Source organism: Siphateles boraxobius, unplaced genomic scaffold (assembly GCF_051911475.1).
Source record: "Siphateles boraxobius isolate OS27281-9 unplaced genomic scaffold, OSU_SipBor_1 213, whole genome shotgun sequence".
NCBI lineage: Eukaryota > Metazoa > Chordata > Actinopteri > Cypriniformes > Leuciscidae > Siphateles > Siphateles boraxobius.
The window spans coordinates 2501-22500 of NW_027508826.1; the positions used below are offsets into that span (position 1 = coordinate 2501).

General features: G+C 36.8%; 1 protein-coding gene across 1 annotated transcript in view; it reads left to right on the top strand.

Annotated features, from left to right (window-relative positions):
• The window catches only part of LOC143746163 (GPI ethanolamine phosphate transferase 2, catalytic subunit-like), a gene marked incomplete at its 5' end in the record, with an annotated part of 38864 nt that overhangs the window by 713 nt on the left and 18151 nt on the right, over positions 1 to 20000 (top strand). The window contains one exon of the mRNA XM_077237925.1: positions 17684 to 18002. Within this exon, the coding sequence (XP_077094040.1) occupies positions 17684 to 18002 (319 nt within the window). The remainder of the gene's footprint in view (positions 1 to 17683; positions 18003 to 20000) is intronic.

The following is a 20000-nucleotide window of genomic DNA, read 5'->3' on the forward strand; positions in this document are numbered from 1 at the left end:
TAAACGGACTAAATGACAAAATAGCATGTAATTTACAAAAGAATTTCTGACAAATTGTTAATTGCTGCAGTTTAATGAATCTGAATGAATTATTTTTAAGAAAATGGCTTGAGTGAATGATTCAATGACACACTTATAAGTGCTTCATTGTGTCATTACTGGATGAATCAGTGTTTTTGAACGAATCTCTTGAGTGAATGATTCAATTACTAATACATTTCTTACAGTCACTTGTCTCCACCTACTGGCGTAATGATGTAATCGATACAGTCGTTGTTTGAAGCGCCATGTCACTTTCAAAAGGTGATTTGCTCTATTTTGATCGCTTTCGTAGACAACAGTGTTTTTATCCTATATATACACTTTAATGCCAGTTCTTCTGTGATAATATGAATATTTTACAGAAATAATGACACTGTGTGGTTGTGAAGCGGTTTCATACTTATAATGTTCGCTGTGATTTTATCAAAGGTATAAGAGACACAAGTGAATCATTGTCATTTAGGAACGAGTTATATGAGAATACTCATTATACACTGTATGTTTACACACAGTACATGTACATATTTATACTCGTATGCATCTGTGTACTTGTGTAGTGTTTCTGGCCTAAGAGAGCCCCAGGTAATACTTTAGCAGATCTTCACACACACACACACACACTCATAAAAGTAAAAAGAGTTTTCTAAGGAACACACACACAGTTTCACACACACGACTCGCCTCTTCCCCTTGACATTTACTCCCACCTAATTAAATCTTTGACCTCCTGGCCTCGGTGTAGCGCCAGAGGCTGTGTCCCATTACACACTCTCCATGTGACAGAGAGAACGAGAGCGAGAGGTAATTGGCACTGCCACCCTGTGCCATCGTACTCGCTCTCACACTCATTAATCACTGCGGGACATTGTTTATGTTGCCCTGGCAACCTCTGGTTCGCCTGTTAAGTAGACGTCCGCTGACTTAAACCCCATCGTTTCGACTCGCGCTTCCTGACTCTCTATCACACGCTTTCTGCTTTTCTCCCTAATGAGTGTTGATTTTAGTGCATTTAAAAGGGTAGTTCACCTGAAAATGGAAACATTTATTTTACTCCCATGCTATTTCAAATCTTCTTCCATGGAAAATAAGAGGAATTTTGAAGAATTGTTCTGTTTGATTTCTTTCCAGCCACATAAAATATTAAAAATTAAGTTCCTATTTATTTTAATTTACTTGCAAAATACTGAATATAGAGAATGAGGTAAAAGAGCCTCATTTACAAAAACGTCGTCTTATTTTTCTCTTGAAAATTTGTTAAACCGACCTGAGAAATACATTATTTGCCATATTTAAGATAAAGAAGATCCATTTATGGTACCATTGTTGTCAGGTTTTGATGTCACTTGACTTTGCTATATATATATATATTAGGGCTGCACAATATATCGAAATATCGCAAATGCATATACCGTGATATGCATATCGCAACAGCTTGCAATAACTGGAGTCATGAACAAAAGACAAAGAGAAAATCACTCGCTGCTCTTGGCTGAATAACTTTTGTAGCTTTAATAATAATAATCAGTATATATTGAATTCATACAGTGAAAACTAAGCAGTGTTTATTTTTACATTTGATTATTCAGTTGCTGTTGTTAAATAAACCTAATGTAGCATAACCTGAACCACTAAACCCCCTGGTTTACACTGATGTTAAAATAACACTTCTTATGTTACAGTAAAACAATGATGCTCACTTTCAGAAGCTGTAGGGATTTTTCTTGACACAGAAAGAATGTGAAACACATAGGTTATTTTAAATATATTTTAAAAATAATTTAAGTTTACTTCGTATCTGATATTGAATAACGTATTATTTAATGAGTTATCGCATTTTTCTTCAATATCTTGCAGCCCTATATCTATCTATATATATATATATATAATATAATATCAATACATATATTAGGGGTGTAACGATACATGTATTTGTCCTGAACCGTCACGGTTCGGTGCATACAGTCAGATGCTGAATACAGTCTCAGGCGATTCACACTCCAATCCAGAAGGGGGCGCATGGTAATGCAATGCTGTTTGATAACCGCCTTAACACGCAAGAGCTTGCTAGTAGCCCATACGCTGAGTTTCGATTCATTTTCGTGACGCGCTTACCGCTGTCGCGCTTACCGCAATATTGTAGTACCGCGCTACTGACAAACCAACCGCAGAGGAATGCAAGTAACCGCAGCAATCGCAATATTCACGTTTTCTTTTTACATAAGGCTATCCTTCTTGTTTTGAACTTCATGCATGTGTATTGAATGTTAAATAAGTTAATAATGATAACAAGACAGAGGCTTTGTGGATTTGTCCTTAAGCCTAAACACACAGGAAAGTGAAAGCATCCACAGCGGGAGGAAGCCGCGGGAAAATAAATCTGCGAGTCACGCATTGAATCAATGCCATTGGTCTATATTAAGTGAAGCATCAGTTTCAGCGTTACCCATAGCATTTCTGGTCAGCTGAGCCTTCAAAAGTTGAGCTCAAAGTTAAAAATAATGAATATCTTGGTTCATTACATCTATCTTTTAATGAATCAGCATTTTTGAACGTGTTCGTTGAATGTAGGGCTGGGTTAAACGATTATTAACTAAACGGTTAGTTGGGCGATTATTTTATCGATTAGTCGACTAATTTAACGACTAATTGGACTATTAATATAAAGATTATTTTTCTGCTGCTTGATAAATAAAAAACCATAATGTATCTCAAATAAATACTAACTAGTGTACTGAATCATGATACTATGGCTAACCTTAGTCTAATGTTATGTATTTGAACACTGTCATTAGACCTCTATTTCGACCCTATTTCGCTTGGCTGTGTGCACGGCTTCTTTTGTAACCGCGTGCGCGGCGCGCAAACGAGGATGAACGACTTCAAGCCGAATCTGCCCGAGCATGTACGTCTCACCGCACCAGCACCCAGTTTGCGCGTCTAAATTGCAAAGTTTTTTTTTTTTTGTTAAGGGTTTGTTTACTGTGTGTGATTCATTTAATGGAAAGCACATTCACTTCTAGTTGTTTTCGTCCTCCATTCTGCAATGTTTCCGTCTCCCACGTGTGGTGGCTAGCTGTACCGCCGGAAACGGTGCAAAAAATAAATAAAAAGTGTCGACGCAAAAATATGGCGTCGACGTAACATCGATGCGCCGCTACAGCACTAGTTGAATGAACGGTTTAACGACTCACTCAATGACAGTCCATTGCCGTAACGATGTGCTGAGTGACAGCCTTTCAATGCGTAGAGATTGTTATATTGGTTACTGAAAATGTATATAGCAACAAATAAATAAATAAATAAATGGTGATAAAACCGCATATTATACCGAAATTCCTTCACCGCGACAGTCTTAGACTTGCTCCACAAACTTCACAGAAAGGAATCAAGGACGACAGAAAGCAGAATCCTGTTTGTTTTCTTTATTTTACAAAAGCACAATGTTTTGTTTATTGTGAGTTTACACAAATAAAAACAGACCCTTTACAGTTTCGATTGACGTTTTACTCTTATCTTTATTACCATAAATGATGGAGTATTTTAAGTTGTTTCCGCTGTTATAATGAGACATAATCATTTGGCATTGTGGCGATTTGTGTCGTGGAAATTTCACTACAGTCCAGTGATGTAACATGAGTGTCCTGGAAATATGTAGCCTCAACAATTCCTTGTTTTTTATTTTAAGCAATCAGGAATCACTCATGCTAACACATACGAGACAACATCATCCAGATCACTGTCTGTTTTAAAAAAAAATGAAAAGAAGCATAGCATTGGGGATTTGTTGCTTTTATATCTGTATTGTTACACCCCTAATATATATTAGTGATGCACCGATGTATCGGCCAATAATCGGTATGTTTTAATAAATTTGCCCTGAAGTAAAGTGCTTATAAAAACATTATTTGCCACAAAAAAGTGGTACATTGTAAAATTTCATCATTCAAGTACATAGAAGTTTTACTTCCATAAAAAGAACAATACTAATATAAAAAATGGCCACAGAGTGAAGTGACTTGTCCCTTGACCAAGATGCACAATCATGCATGACCCAAAAATAGTACAGACTATAAGGGACTGCTGATACTTCTAATGGGGTTATTCTTCCATGTGCTTTTGTGAATGTGGGTGTTAGTTAACACAGTAAATACCTTTCTGAATAGATATGTAAATCACAGATATGTCTCAAGCTGCTTTTAGAGGCGTAAACAACCTTGAGTCTGTTTTGCATCTAATTTATTTATGTTAGAAGACCAAAACAGAATTATTGCACCACATGCATTAAACAAGCTACTAAACAACTCAGCGTGTGGTATTTAGTCCGTTCGAAATGTCTTTCTTCATGTAAACAAGAATTATTAATAGCTTTTTTGGTTTCATAAGCATATTGTTAGCATGCACACAAGATAATTATGATGCAGCCTTTTAGACTATACTAAGTCACATCTTTCACAGAATCCCAGAATGCTTTGCAACAAGGTCAGTGGAAAAAAAACTGCACAACTGAGCAAGTCGAGAATTTTAATTTTAAGCTCATTGTTGTTTGGTTTTGGTTATCTATTTATTCCGCCTTTGATTAAAAAAAATAAACGAGTCCAAAGTGCTGTCGACTGTCGTTGAGAGAAAACCACAAGCACACAAAAGACAGAGTGAAGAGATGTCAAGCAAGATGCGTTTTTAATCAGAGTTTATGCTCAAAGCTGTTTACGGGGGATGATTGTTGTCAGAAAGCGGAGCGGAAAAGAAATAAACAGGAATTTTGGCAGAGACACAGATTTTGGAGTGTTTGAACGGAGAGCATGAGCGTCTGAGTTCAGTGGTGACAGAATGAGATATCAGGACACTGATCTGTTGAGGCGAAGTGCACATCATAAACTGAATAACATAGAGTCTCCAGTCAGGCGACTTCAACAAAGTCTGTGTTTGCCATCAGAGAGGAAAACATGAATTCTGAAAACACTTCTCAAGGGACAGAGGGGATATTGTTAGCTGGTACAGGTCTTCAAAAAGCATTAAAGCTTAATGTTTTTTTCTCTCTGAAAGCAAGAGAAGCCAACTAAAGCGTAGCCAGTTCACGCAATAAATAATTAAGAAAAACAAAATAAATTTTCTTCAGGCAATCACTGTTATCATCTATCTACTGGAGTCCCTCAGGGATCAGTGCTGGGACCGTTTCTTTTCTCCATCCACATGTCAACACTAGGATCTGTCATTCAGAAATATGTTTTTTCCTATTACTGTTACCATCTATCTACTGGAGTGTCTCAAATATAGACTCAAATATACTCACTTCAACTAAAGAAATGAAAAAATAATGAACTATATTTTAAAAAAAATTACACACGATTATATTTTAAAGGACATTGAATTGGGTTTTGAACTTGGCACTCCAGTAGGTTGATGATAACAGTGATAGGAAAAAACATTTTCTGAATGACAGTTCCTAGGGTTTACATGTAGAGGGAGAAGAGAAACGATACCAGCACTGAGCCCTGAGGCACTCCTGTAGATAGATGGCAACAGTGATAAGAAAAAACATGCTTGTGAATGACAGATCCTAGTGTTGACCTGTAGATGGAGAAGAGAAACGGTCCCAGCACTGAGCTCTGAGGCACTCCAGTAGGTTGATGATAACAGTGATAGGAAAAACCATGTTTCTGAATGACAGTTCCTAGTGTTTACATGTAGATGGAGAAGAGAAAGGGTCCCAGCACTGAGCTCTGAGGCACTCCAGTAGGTTGATGATAACAGTGATAGGAAAAACCATGTTTCTGAATGACAGTTCCTAGTGTTTACATGTAGATGGAGAAGAGAAACGGTCCCAGCACTGAGCCCTGAGGCACTCCAGTAGATAGATGGTAATAGTAATAGGAAAAACCATGTTTCTGAATGACAGATCCTAGTGTTGACATGTAGATGGAGAAAAGAAACGGTCCCAGCATTGAGCCCTGAGGCACTCCATTAGATAGATGATAACAGTGATAGGAAAAAACGTGTTTCTGAACGTATTTATGAATCCAGTAGCTAGATGTTGCAACTTAAGATTGGAACAAACTACACGACTTTTGCTCAGATTTTTGCCCCAATTTGCGATCTGGATGAGTCGGCAGTAGTTGCCGAATGTCTGCACCAGTCTGCAGATTTTGTGCGTTCGGAGTTGACAGAATTCACAGAAAATCAAGTAATGTATGATGGGCACAGATTTTGTTAAATTCAGATTTTGATTAGCCGATTTTAGAACATATATAGTGTATGATGCATTGCTAAAAAATACTGTACATAATACAGTCATACGCTGACCAGACAATGGAAATCAAGGGTGCAATGTCACAAAGATACGAGACGACATACGAGACCGGGTAAATGTGTTAGAAAACGAAGAATCTGACATTTGTTTAGTAATTGGTTGCAGCAGTTTGAGTATTCACACAGTGGTGTTAACGCAGCTCACTTCAATCCTGTGTCACATGTTTCTGTTTAGTGTATTGCAGTGTATGCCAGTGTTTGATCCTCAGTGCTATAGTGTATGATGCCCAGATTTTCTCTCTAACCATTTACAAAGTTGGCAAGTGTATGATGATATATATATATATATATATATATATATATATATATATATATATTATTTGGATTTCATACAATAATTTCTTATTCAAACAAAATCCTTTCATCCAGCCATCTCCTCCCTTCCTCTTTCATCCTCATCATCAAAATTTTATGTTTAGGTGGACAGATCAATACAGAACAACATACAATTAAAAAAATGTAGGATGTTGGAAAATAACAATGTCTTTTCTGCTAACCAAATGCTTTTTAATTTTCACTATAATTGCTTCAATGCAAATTAACACGCACGCCGTTATTTATTGTGTAGTGACGTGTGTGTTCAAGTAATCCAGATATGAGCAGATTCTTTGCAATACGCTGTATTTAATATCATGATGACTCACGAGTATTTGCGCCTAATCAGATTTGACTTACACAAACTTCCCCACCAAAGTGAGTAAATATAATAAGTAACATGTCAAATTGGCTAGTGATTTGACAGCGTTACCCGCCACGGATGATTTTCACCCACATTTGGCGGGTGTTAATTTCCAATACTGCGTGTCGTGTATTCCAGTCTTTAGACACCTCACCCCTCCACAACAGCCTGAAGACCTACTGAGAGAATTAACTGGAGGATCTGGTGGTTAACTGTCAAACGCAGCTGACTGATCCAACAATATGAGTACTGAGGATTTGGAAGCTGCTTTTGCCAGACAAGAATAGAGCAGGGTAGTCTCAGTTTAGTGACGCTTTTGAAACCAGACTTGTTGTCCTGGAGGTTGTTCTGTGTAAGAAAGGGAGAGATCATGTACAGTCAAACCTAAATTTATTCAGACAACTTCAACATTTCTCACATTATCACAGTTTATTCGCTATAGTTTAGAAAATGGTAATAAAATATGACGAACTCAGAGTTATTAAAGTTATTAAATTATTAAACCTTCTGTTAGACTCTCACACATTAATTATGTTGAATATCTGTCAGCTGTTAAATTTAACTACACAATTACATAATACTAGTTTAGCTTAAACAATTACCAAGCAATGTTTAATATTGTTCAGTCTGTGGTGTAAAAAGGTGCATTAGCAATTAAAGAAAAAACACTTCAGCAAAACATGATCAGCTCAATGTGTCTGAATAATTTTTGGTCCCAAATTTTTATACATTTTACTGGTAGTCACTGTATGAAGAATTTCTGTGCATAATATGTCACTTTATTATAATATATTATAATTTTGGGTATAATATGCATTTACTTTAGTTTACTATCTGCACTTTCATAAATGAACTATAGTCTCCTGCACCCACTAAGTAAAAAAAAAAAATTCAACAATTATATCTGGTGTCTGAATAATATTTGGTTTGACTTTATAATGTAGCCCCTCAATATATTTAAGAGTCTTGACATGTTTGTTTGCTTGAGAGTCATTCCATAAAGATGTTTCATCTGCCACATAAACAGGATTTTTTTCTGCTAGGTTATTAAGGTCACATTCAAATAAAGAGTGTCTGTGTGTATGGTGTTCACATATGACACTGTAATGCCCTGCACCCTTAAAAGTACTCGCTTCAAGTGTTCGGCCCTCCATAGTGAGCAGGGCATAGTCCTCGACGCTCACTTTCAAGTGGAATTTGCCCTTTTTTCCCTGAGATTTTAGATCCCGACACATCTGAAGAGAGTAATTAAAAGCACACCTGCGTCAGGATGCCATAAAAAGCCTGCGTATTTTTATCCTGATTAATCTAGGGGTGTGTGTTTTGATCTGACACCTCGTATGAGAGTGTTTATGCATGCGGATCCCACACAGAGATGGAAATTAATTCTGTTCATAAATGTGTGCACACACTCACATATTTCTCTTCTAATGCGCTCTGAGAGATACCTGTGTAAAAAATGCATCAAACAACAAGTGTGGCGTGTAATTAGTCTCGCTCGGTTTGTGCTGTGAACACATGAGCGTTGTCTCGCATCATGTGTCTTGTTGAGGAAAGGCTTACTAGTTCTGAGCAATCAGACGTGCAATTTTTTCCTGGCAGACAGTAAAATAATCCCATATCGATGATCTCATAGCTATTTCTGCCAAATCAAGATTAGACTGTTATCACCAGGTTTTGAGTGAATGTAAATCTGAGTGTCGTCTGCATAAAAATTTAACTTAAGATCAAGGGATCTTAGAAGTTGCCCAAGGGGGAAAATGTACCTGCTAAAAAGTAAGGGACTCAATACTGAACCCTGGGGAACACCAAATTGCACTGAACCAATATTGGACCTAAACGGTCTACGGTCTGAGAGGTAAGACTTGAACCAGTTTAAACCATGTCAGTAACACTAAAAACAGTTTCCAAACAAGTGAGTAAAAGAAAATGATCTACTGTGTAAAAAGCTGCACTGAGATTGAGAAGAATCAGAATTGAAAGAGTCAGCAATGATCAACAGCTCATTAGTGACTGTAATTAATGCTGTTTCAGTGCTATGCGGTTTGCAGAAGCCAGATTGGAGGGGCTCAAAAATATAGTGTAAAGTGTGTATAACTGTATTTTAGCAAGAAATGGCAGATTGGAAATGGGATGAAAATTATTGATGAGAGGCAAAACATGATTTAAACAGACAGCAACAGCCCATCAACCACAGCAATCATGGCACGACTTTTGCACAGGTTTATGTTGATCACAATAACCTGTATTTGTATTCATAAATAAAGAAATGCATTTATTTATTTATTCCTTTCTTTATTTTGAATGATTAGTGTATTTAATTTGTTTTGTTTTTTTCATTATTTATGTTTAAGTATTCATTTAATTTTTATTAATTATTTATTATTTTTTATTTGTATATTTATTTATTTTAACTTCATTAACTTTCATCACTCGTTCTTTTTTATTTTGTTAATTTAGTTAGTTTGTTGATTTGACCTCTTTCTTGTTCATTCATTCACTTGTTCGTCCTTGCAGTTGTTCAGTCATTTTATTTATTTAATTTTAAATTATTATTTTTATTTTTAATTTTTGTATTATTTTTTTTTTATTATTAATTTTGTATATTTTATTTCATTTATAATTATTAGTTTATTTATAATTATGTATTTTTTATGATTTATTTATTTTGTTTATTTATTTTTGGTTTCATTAACTTTCATCGCTTTATTTTATTTATTCGTTTTCTTTTTACAAATTTTGTTAGCTTCTTCAATTGACCTTTCTTTCTTGCTTGCTTGCTTGCTTGCTTGTTTGTTAATTCATTAACTTGTTCTTTCTTGCAGTTGATCTGTCATGTATTATTCATTTTTTCATTAAAATTTCATCAAAATACTTCGCAACCATGACACGACTTTAGCTTGAGTTTATGTTCCTCACAATAACCTGCGTGACACCAGGTCAAAGGTCATATTGTTCTCATAGTTTCCCTGACGGACAGCTGTGGGAACAACAGACCAGCAACACCGGATCTGAATAAAACAAAGACAGGAATGAATAAATGACTGTGTGTGTGTGTGTGTGTGTGTGTGTGTGTGTGTGTGTGTGTGTGTGTGTGTGTGTGTGTGTGTGTGTGTGTGTGTGTGTGTGAGGTCTGTTGTCCGGAGAACAGTCTTTATTAGAGCGGACATTTTGAAAACTGGCAACCTAAACAACCTCTCTTTCATGCGTCATGCGTCAATTCCCGTCAGACCGAGTGAATCGCTGGCAGGACTCAAAGATTAATGATAAAGTAGTGTCCACCTCAGATGCCATGAATACACACCCTTCACACACACCATCTGATCATCCTGCACACAACAATGACTAACTCTCATTCGGAGTGGCTGGATTTGCAGTTTCCCGGAGTAAGAATGCCAGTGTGTGTGTGTGTGTGTGTTTGAGTGTGTATGTGTGAGAGAGCGAGCGAGCGTGTGTGCGTGCGTGTGTGTGTGTGTGTGTGTGAGAGAGTGTGTGTTCGAGTGTTTTTGTGTGTGTGTGTGTGTGTGTGTGTGTGTGTGTGTGAGTATGTGAGTGAGTGCATGTGTGTGTTTACTAGATTTGACACAATTTACACACACAATGTTTGTGATTCAGCACATTTTAGAATGAGCCTCATTTGCATGGATTTGCCTATAATGACCTCATTTAAATATGCATGTTTCTGCCGTGTGTAAGTCCACATGCAGCTTCAGTTTAGGCCTGTGTGAATGAGCTTCAGGGTTTTGTCCTCATGTTCTCAGTTACTGGTGTCATGACCTGTTGAGTCTCAGATGTGTTCAGATTGGCTGTGATCGCTGAAACCTCAACACACACTGACAGTGTGAACATGAGTCAGTAGTGAAACACGGTCCTAGTGCAGTTTGTTTTATTTTTTGAGAAACTTTTGCTGACACGAACGATCTGTATTGCACTGATTTCACTTTTACTAGGTCTGTGGCACAATAGAGTTTAATAGAGGTTTATATTTAGTCTCCAGTGGCCTGTGCAATAGATTCTCATGTATTCCTCAATCGCTCTCATTCCTTCTCTCTCACTCCTTCATTGAGTTGCTCTGATTATAGATAATTAAAGCATGATAGAGAATCTGTTTTCTTTCTTCAAGCAAAGACATCAAGCAGATTTGATTGGCTCTTCTTAATCTTCTTCTTATTCTTATTAATGGCACATAGAAACTATGTGAGTGTGAGTAAATGATGAGTAAGTATGAGTGAGTGAATATGAGTGTGAGTAAATGATGAGTGAGTGAATATGAGTGTGAGTAAATGATGAGTAAGTATGAGTGAGTGAATATAAGTGTGAGTAAATGATGAGTAAGTATGAGTGAGTAAATATGAGTGTGAGTAAATGATGAGTAAGTATGAGTGAGTGAATATGAGTGTGAGTAAATAATGAGTAAGTATGAGTGAGTGAATATGAGTGTGAGTAAATGATGAGTGAGTGAATATGAGTGTGAGTAAATGATGAGTAAGTATGAGTGAGTGAATATAAGTGTGAGTAAATGATGAGTAAGTAAATATGAGTGTGAGTAAATGATGAGTAAGTATGAGTGAGTAAATATGAGTGTGAGTAAATGATGAGTAAGTATGAGTGAGTGAATATAAGTGTGAGTAAATGATGAGTAAGTATGAGTGAGTGAATATAAGTGTGAGTAAATGATGAGTAAGTATGAGTGAGTGAATATAAGTGTGAGTAAATGATGAGTAAGTATGAGTGAGTGAATATGAGTGTGAGTTAATGAGTAAGTATGAGTGTATATATGAGTGTGAGTAAATGATGAGTAAATATAAGTGTGAGTAAATGAGTAAGTATGAGTAAGCGATAAGTTAATATGAGTATGAGTATGAGTGTGAGTAAATGACTAAATATGAGTTTAAATAAGTATGATTATATATGACTGATCAAATGAGTGTATGATGAGTAAATAATGAGTAAGTATGAGTGTATATATGAGTGTGTATAAATAAGTGTGTTTGAGTAAATATGAGTGTGAGTAAATATGAGTGTGAGTAACTATGAGTGTGAGTAAATGATAAGTGTGAGTAAATATGAGTTTGAGTAAATTATGAGTGAGTAAATATGAGTGTGAGTAAATATGAGTGTGAGTAAATATGAGTGTGAGTAAATATGAGTGTGAGTAAATATGAGTGTGAGTAATTATGAGTGTGAGTAAATATGAGTAAATGATGAGTGTGAGTAAATATGAGTAAATATGAGTGCGAGTAAATATGAGTGCGAGTAAATATGAGTGCGAGTAAATTATGAGTGTGAGTAATTATGAGTGTGAGTAAATATGAGTAAATGATGAGTGTGAGTAAATATGAGTAAATATGAGTGTGAGTAAATATGAGTGCGAGTAAATTATGAGTGTGAGTAATTATGAGTGTGAGTAAATATGAGTAAATGATGAGTGTGAGTAAATATGAGTAAATATGAGTGTGAGTAAATATGAGTGTGAGTAAATTATGAGTCAGTAAATGAGTGTGAATTAAATATGAGTGTGAGTAAATTATGAGTCAGTAAATGAGTGTGAATTAAATATGAGTGTGAGTAAATGTGAGTGTGAGTAAATGTGAGTGTGAGTAAATGTGAGTGTGAGTAAATGTGAGTAAATGTGAGTGTGAGTAAATGTGAGTGTGAGTAAATGTGAGAGTAAATATGAGTGAGTAAATATGAGTGAGTAAATATGAGTGTGAGTAAATTATGAGTCAGTAAATGAGTGTGAATTAAATATGAGTGAGTAAATATGAGTGAGTAAATGTGAGTGTGAGTAAATGTGAGTGTGAGTAAATGTGAGTGTGAGTAAATGTGAGTGTGAGTAAATGTGAGTGTGAGTAAATGTGAGTGTGAGTAAATGTGAGTGTGAGTAAATGTGAGTGTGAGAGTAAATTATGAGTGTGAGTTTGTTATTTCATTTGCCCGCTTGCTCTTTTATTGGTTTATTCGTTTGCTCACTATCTTTCATTCTTTCGTTCGTTCGCTTGATTGCTCTTTCTTTCGTTTGCTCGCTCACTCACTTGTTCTTTTTCATTCACTCACTCACTCTTTCTTTCTTTCTTTCGCTTGCTCGCCCTTTCTTTCCTTTATACTTTCCTTCCTGTTAATTTATTCATTCATTTGTTTGATATTTCTTTCATTATTGTTTATCCTTTTGTTCATTCTTAAATTTTTTTTCTTTCATTTGAATTTCTTTAAGTTTGTTAGTTCGTTCAGTCACTCATTATTGTAATGTCATGAGTGAGTAAATGAGGACAGATTATTTTTTTTGTATGCATCAAGGTTATTTTCGTAAACGAAAACTGAAACTAAAACTAAAACTATTGGTCAAAAAACATTTTCGTAAACTGAAATAAAATTAAAAATTCATAATAAATGAAAAACTAAAACTAAACGAAACTAACAACAGTTACTGAAAAACTAACTGAAATAAAATAATAATTAGCAAAAATAAATAATAGTTTTCGTTATTAAGCTCTTTACATTGGCGGAAAATCTGACCTGTGGCTGATACTGCGCTTCATACGTGTGAAGTTTCTGAGGCGATTAACCGCTGTCCTGCTGTGACGCGCTCAATGAAGGACCGTAACGTAGAACACATGGCTAGTGCTAAGCGCTGTTCATAAAGGATGCATCTGTTGCAGTGGAATGGGAAATTACACAAGGTAATAAGACGCAAGTTGGACTTCTTTTAACTTGAGCGCAGCATTTTTAGAATGCCGTTTCATTTGCGAGACGCGGGTGCGACAGCAAAACAAGTTCGTCAAGCACAAACAACCTTTAATGTTCTAGGCTACTATGTTTGAGATGTCATGTTTGCATGGAGGTGGACAGGCTGAAAGGTGCTGTTATTATCTTTGTTTTTATAAAACATTTAATGCTAATAATATCCACGTGGAGACATTTCCCCGCAATGTATGGAATACCAGGACACACACACACACACACACACAAACACACTCTGGTGCACTATCTTTGTGGGGACTCTTCATAGACGTAATGGTTTTTATACTGCACAAACTATTCTGTCTTCTTACACTAACCCGACCCCTAAACCTACCCATCACACAACTTTCTGCATTTTTACTTTTACAAAAAAACTAATTTTGTATGATTTATAGCCTTGTGTACCTCAATGTGGGTCTCCACAGTGACACGAGTCCCCATGAGTCTGTGTGCATTCAGGTTTAAGTCTCCACAAGGATATACAAACATGTACACACTCAAACATTGCATAGATGTTTCATTATTTAATCACACTGGCTACACAGCAGGTTGTGTTGGCTGTAGTCAGATGAATTGAGCTTTTTTTCTGTTTGTTTTGTTTTAAATGTACCAGTGGTCACTCTGCTACATTTACAGCTGAAAAAAAGTAAACTAGGCATGTTTAACAAGATTTCATCTTTAATATGAATTAGTTTGTCTGAATTTTTCATATTTTTTTCTTGTATACTTTTAAGTTCCATTTATTTGGTGCTTTGTTCAATCTCAAACCATTATTTTATTTTTACTATTAAGATGTCAAGATGTACAAGAGTTAACTGTAATCTGGGCAAACATTAAACTTTGCTGAAATTAAGCGTCTCGCTTTGGTCTACACTGAAGTGTTCTGTTTGCTCTGCTAAACTATAATTACTAAAACTAAAACTGAAACTAAATAAAATAAAAACTAAATAGAAATGTGTTTGCATAAACTAAAACTAACAAAACCACTAATAAAACTAACTAAAACTAAACTGAAATTTAAAGCAAATTTGAAAACGATATTAAAATAAAAACTAATTTAAAAAAGCAAAACTATAATAACCTTATGCATCACTAATTTCGAACCTTTATTAATATGAAGTTCACAAATTAATTTAGTAGGTAATAAAACCCAATACCAGCTGGTCCTCATTTGTCTGTGCAGGTTAAAGCAAGTCTTGATGCTTTCAGGTTTGACGTTTTTCCTGCTTCGTCATTCATTCTCACGGCATAAACGACGTGCCGTTGCCAAGTTCAGGTTGTCATGGTAACGCGTGTTGGATTAAAGAGTTTAGTGCAGATGTAGTTTTCTCTCTGATGGAGCTTATTTACAGTGAAGAGGAACAGAGACACAGTGGCAAATAAAAATGATGAGATTTTCCTCCTCCAGGGAAATTGCAGAACCCCCCCCCGCCTGTTTTGCTCTATAATCACATTTAATGTGACTGATCCAGTGTACTGTGAGAGCCAGCATCTCCAGCTACAAGATACTCGTCATTTAACATCGTTAAACTACGTTCAGTCATGCTGCCCTTTAGAAAAACTACACTAGCAACTTACACAAAGTGCATGGAAGCTGTTTAAGAGTACCGTGTGCTGCATTTAAACCAGATCAGATCATCATAATTGGATTATATAATATAATTTAATCCGAGCTGTATTTTTGTTCCAAGAACAATGGTTATGAATGAATAAATCTAGGATCACAGCATTAAACTGAACAGATACTGTAGATGTACAAGAAGACTAGATAATATAGAGGTGATAACAGTGATGAACAGCAGTGTTTACATAAATATACAGTATTCATTTTAGAGGAATCGTTGAATTGGTTCATTTTAGGGCTGTGCAAAGATTAATCGCGATTAATCACATTTAAAATGAAAGTGTTGATATACAGTACCATAATGTCCCTGTCAATATACTGTACCATATCCAGGGATGCACATAACTGATGCGCATGTGTGGTAGAAATAAACGAAACGTGGAACAAAGCGCTTTTGAGTACCAACATTTACACGTTTACTTACTGGAGTAGGATTTTTATCCATCTCTGGCAGTCATGATGATATGTGTGTTCATTAATTATTACTGCTGTCAAAATTAACACGTTAACGCACACGATATATATTTTTAATGTTAACGCGTTAAAAGTATTTAACGCAATTAACGCACTATCCGTGTTTTTCATCATCCTTCGGCTAACGTTACAATATAGAATCACGCTCTAATTCAAATGCTTTTAAACTATTCTAAACCATTTTAAACCAATCTCCTGTCTGACACACACACACACACACACTCGTACTTACAGAAAGTCACTTCGGACAGCGCTTGAACAGACAAAACCGCACGCAGTTATGCCAGAATGCTTTTGTCGCGTATCCTTGCAAGCACAGTTAAATGAGTTAAATTGAGTCTTAAAAGTGTTGTGAAAAAAGAATACATTCATTTCATAATGCCATTTGAATTTTAAATGCTTTGTTTTTTTTTATGTATATTTTTATGTTTGTGTTGGTGTCCTTGTGTGTGGTGTGTGGTGTGTAGTGAAGCCAAAGACAAATTTCCACTTGTGGACAATAAAGGATTGCGTTTAGACCAAACATATAAGAGTGAGTGAGTGAAACCTCGACGATCAGTGAATGCGGAGATATTTTGCTAAATAAAGTTTTTCTGTCAGAAGAATTGCACGATAACTTTATTTATTTTTCATCTGTATCATCTCAGTGAGGTTTTTATGCATGTGCAGTAATGGTGAATTTAGCGTTTTCAGGCTTTTTCCAAAAGTTTCTCATCCACACTGAAATGCCTGAAAACGCTAGAGAGCGTTTTTTAAACGAAAGCGCAGTTTTCAAATGTATCCGGATTAGGGATGCACAATTAATCGCACTGAAACCGCGTATTATTTTATACACAGTTTGTCAATTTAAGATTTAATTAAGACATGCTTATAATTTTAAAAAAAATTGCTTAACAATTAGTAACGCAAAAAATCCCTAAAAATGCAATTTCTTTCACTTCAACTATATAAATAATCAGGATAAAAATAAAAGATTTTTACATAAATTAAAGTTTGATTGATTACATTAAGAATCTCGAGAACAGCTTTAGATCAGGCATGTCCTAAACTGGGACTCTTCGCAGTCTTTGCGATTTCAAAATCGCGATAAGATAAATCGATTTAAGTGCGATTTACATGTAAATTATGATTAATCGTGCAGCACTAATCCGGATTACATTTACATTCATGCATTTGGCAGAAGCTTTTATCCAAAGCGACTTACATCGCATTTCAAGGTACACATACATCCTTATCAATTCTTGCTTTCCCTGGGAATCGAACACATGACATTGGTGTTTTAAGCGCCAATGCTCTACAGTTTGAGCTACAGGAAAGCTTTTAAAGCTTTTTTAAAGGTCCCACATTGTCAAAACTGAATGTCCTGGCTGTGTTCATGATATCAGAGGTCTCGGCTCTATGAAAATACCATATAAGTTTCAAAACAGTCGATCCACAGACAAACGCACACAGTCTGCATAAAGTAGCTGTGCTTTTCACAAGCCTTTGTGACTTCTGTATAAATGTGATGTCAGAACTACTCAGTCCCGCCTCCAGTGTCCGCCCCCACCAATGGGGGGGTCACTCAGAAAACAACAGGCCAATCAGAAGAGAGGCTCATGAATATTAAGTAGACAGGCCAAAATCGAGCTGTTCTTGGCAGAGCTCCTGAGAAAGCAGCTGTAAACATATATTGAGATGGTTTTTGGTACTTATACCGCAAATATATATTCTTAAGGACATCAAAACCTAAAATAAAACTTGTACAATATGGGACCTTCAAGGATTAATACAAACGTAGCCTCAGATGAGCCTCTAAACCAGAATCTCTGTTTCAGGGGAACCGTGGAGGCTCGATTCGTCTACGTCTTCGTCCTCGGGATCTTGTTCACGGGTGTGAAGGACCTGCTGCGCTCGCAGGTGATGTCATCAGCGGGGGACAGTGGGCGGCTGAAGAGCAGGGGATTGTGGGAAGTGTACAGTGGCGTGGTGTTATTGGTGGCTCTGCTCTTCAGAGCTCATAACTTGCCCACGCTGGCCTGTTGTCTGCTCATCCAGACCATCATGGCCCAGTTCATCTGGAAGAAGATACACTACGACGCCGCTCAGACCACCATCATGCACTACTGGTTCGGGCAGGCATTCTTCTACTTCCAGGTAATGAGGAGTCGTCGCGGTGAAGGAATTTAAAAGTGCATTGTGTAATATTTCTGAGGATCTATTGACAGAAATGCAATATAAGATCCATAACTATGTTTTCAGTGGTGTATAAAGACCTTGAATAATGAACCATTATGTATTTATTAGCTTAGAATGAGACATTTATAGCTCCATAACCGCGGGCGCCCCCTTCTATGGAGGTCGACATATTGTGTGGTCATGTTTCTAGCGTAGCCGACAGCGAACACACACACAGCGCTACAGCGAACACACACACAGCGCTACAGCGAACACACACACAGCGCTACAGCGAACACACAGCGCTACAGCGAACACACAGCGCTACAGCGAACACACACACAGCGCTACAGCGAACACACACACAGCGCTACAGCGAACACACACACAGCGCTACAGCGAACACACACACAGCGCTACAGCGAACACACACACAGCGCTACAGCGAACACACACACAGCGCTACAGCGAACACACAGCGCTACAGCGAACACACAGCGCTACAGCGAACACACAGCGCTACAGCGAACACACAGCGCTACAGCGAACACACAGCGCTACAGCGAACACACACACAGCGCTACAGCGAACACACACACAGCGCTACAGCGAACACACAGCGCTACAGCGAACACACACACAGCGCTACAGCGAACACACAGCGCTACAGCGAACACACAGCGCTACAGCGAACACACACACAGCGCTACAGCGAACACACACACAACGCTACAGCGAACACACACACAGCGCTACAGCGAACACACACACAGCGCTACAGCGAACACACACACAGCGCTACAGCGAACACACACACAGTGCTACAGCGAACACACACACAGCGCCACAGAGCGCGTTTCCTCACTACCTTGAAAAATAAGTTTTCAGTGGTGTATAAAGACTTACTTAATGAACCGTTATATTTGTATTACCTTAGAATGAGCAGTTTCTGTCTACACACACCGCGGGTTCCAGATCATTGAAATGTGCCGACATGTTTCTACGGTGTCCCTAAACGGACAAACGCGTTTCGTTACTAGTGCAAGGAAGCAAGCTTAGTTCAGCGAATAAAACACTGACACAATGATGAACAAGTAACAATAATATTCGCAATAACATACAGTTTTACTGAATAATTAAGTAAAAATAATTTCTTAATTTATCCTTGTAAAGAAACCTCATTGCTGAACTGCTACTCTCTGCTGTCTCAGACGACGACATCACTTCCTGTCGGCCACCGTAACTTCTGTTGGTTGCAATTTGTAACCTCACCACTAGATAACCTCACCACTCACACACTGCACCTTTAAAAGTAATTGAGAAATTTGTTTTTGTGGATAATTTTTTTAACAATGCAACAAATAAATTAACAATAAGCTCAATAGCATAGTCACTCCTAGAAAAATAAAGAAATATATCTTTCAATGAAAAAAAAATGAAACAAAAGTTGTGAGGAGAGGATAAGATCTGGAAGATAATAGAGGATTGCATATTGATCACATGATTGATTGTTCTCAGGATGTTTGTCAATGATTCCATTAAGAATATGAGCACTTTTCACAATTAAATTGGTAAGAATGGGTTTTATGAATGATTTACAAAGAAATTTGAGACTCATTTTATAGATGATGATATATTTGGCTCTGAACATCGGCACGTACCAGCATTCAGACTCATTAACAAAGAGGCTTTTATAGAAAATTAATACAATGTTTATGTCAATTTCACCATCATGAACTACTCAAGGGAATGATTCAGATACTTCAAGGGAATGAGGAGAGGAGAAGATCTTTTCCGAAGATAATAGAGGTCTAGTTTTATTTTGTTTTATTTTGTTATCTATTGCAGAATGTACATCATAAGACAGAGATCAATCAACAAAGTAAGACACATCCATTGAGACTAAATAGAGGTCTATTTTCCGATCACATAATTAGCGGTTTGATTGTTCTCAGGATTGTTGTCAATGATTCCATT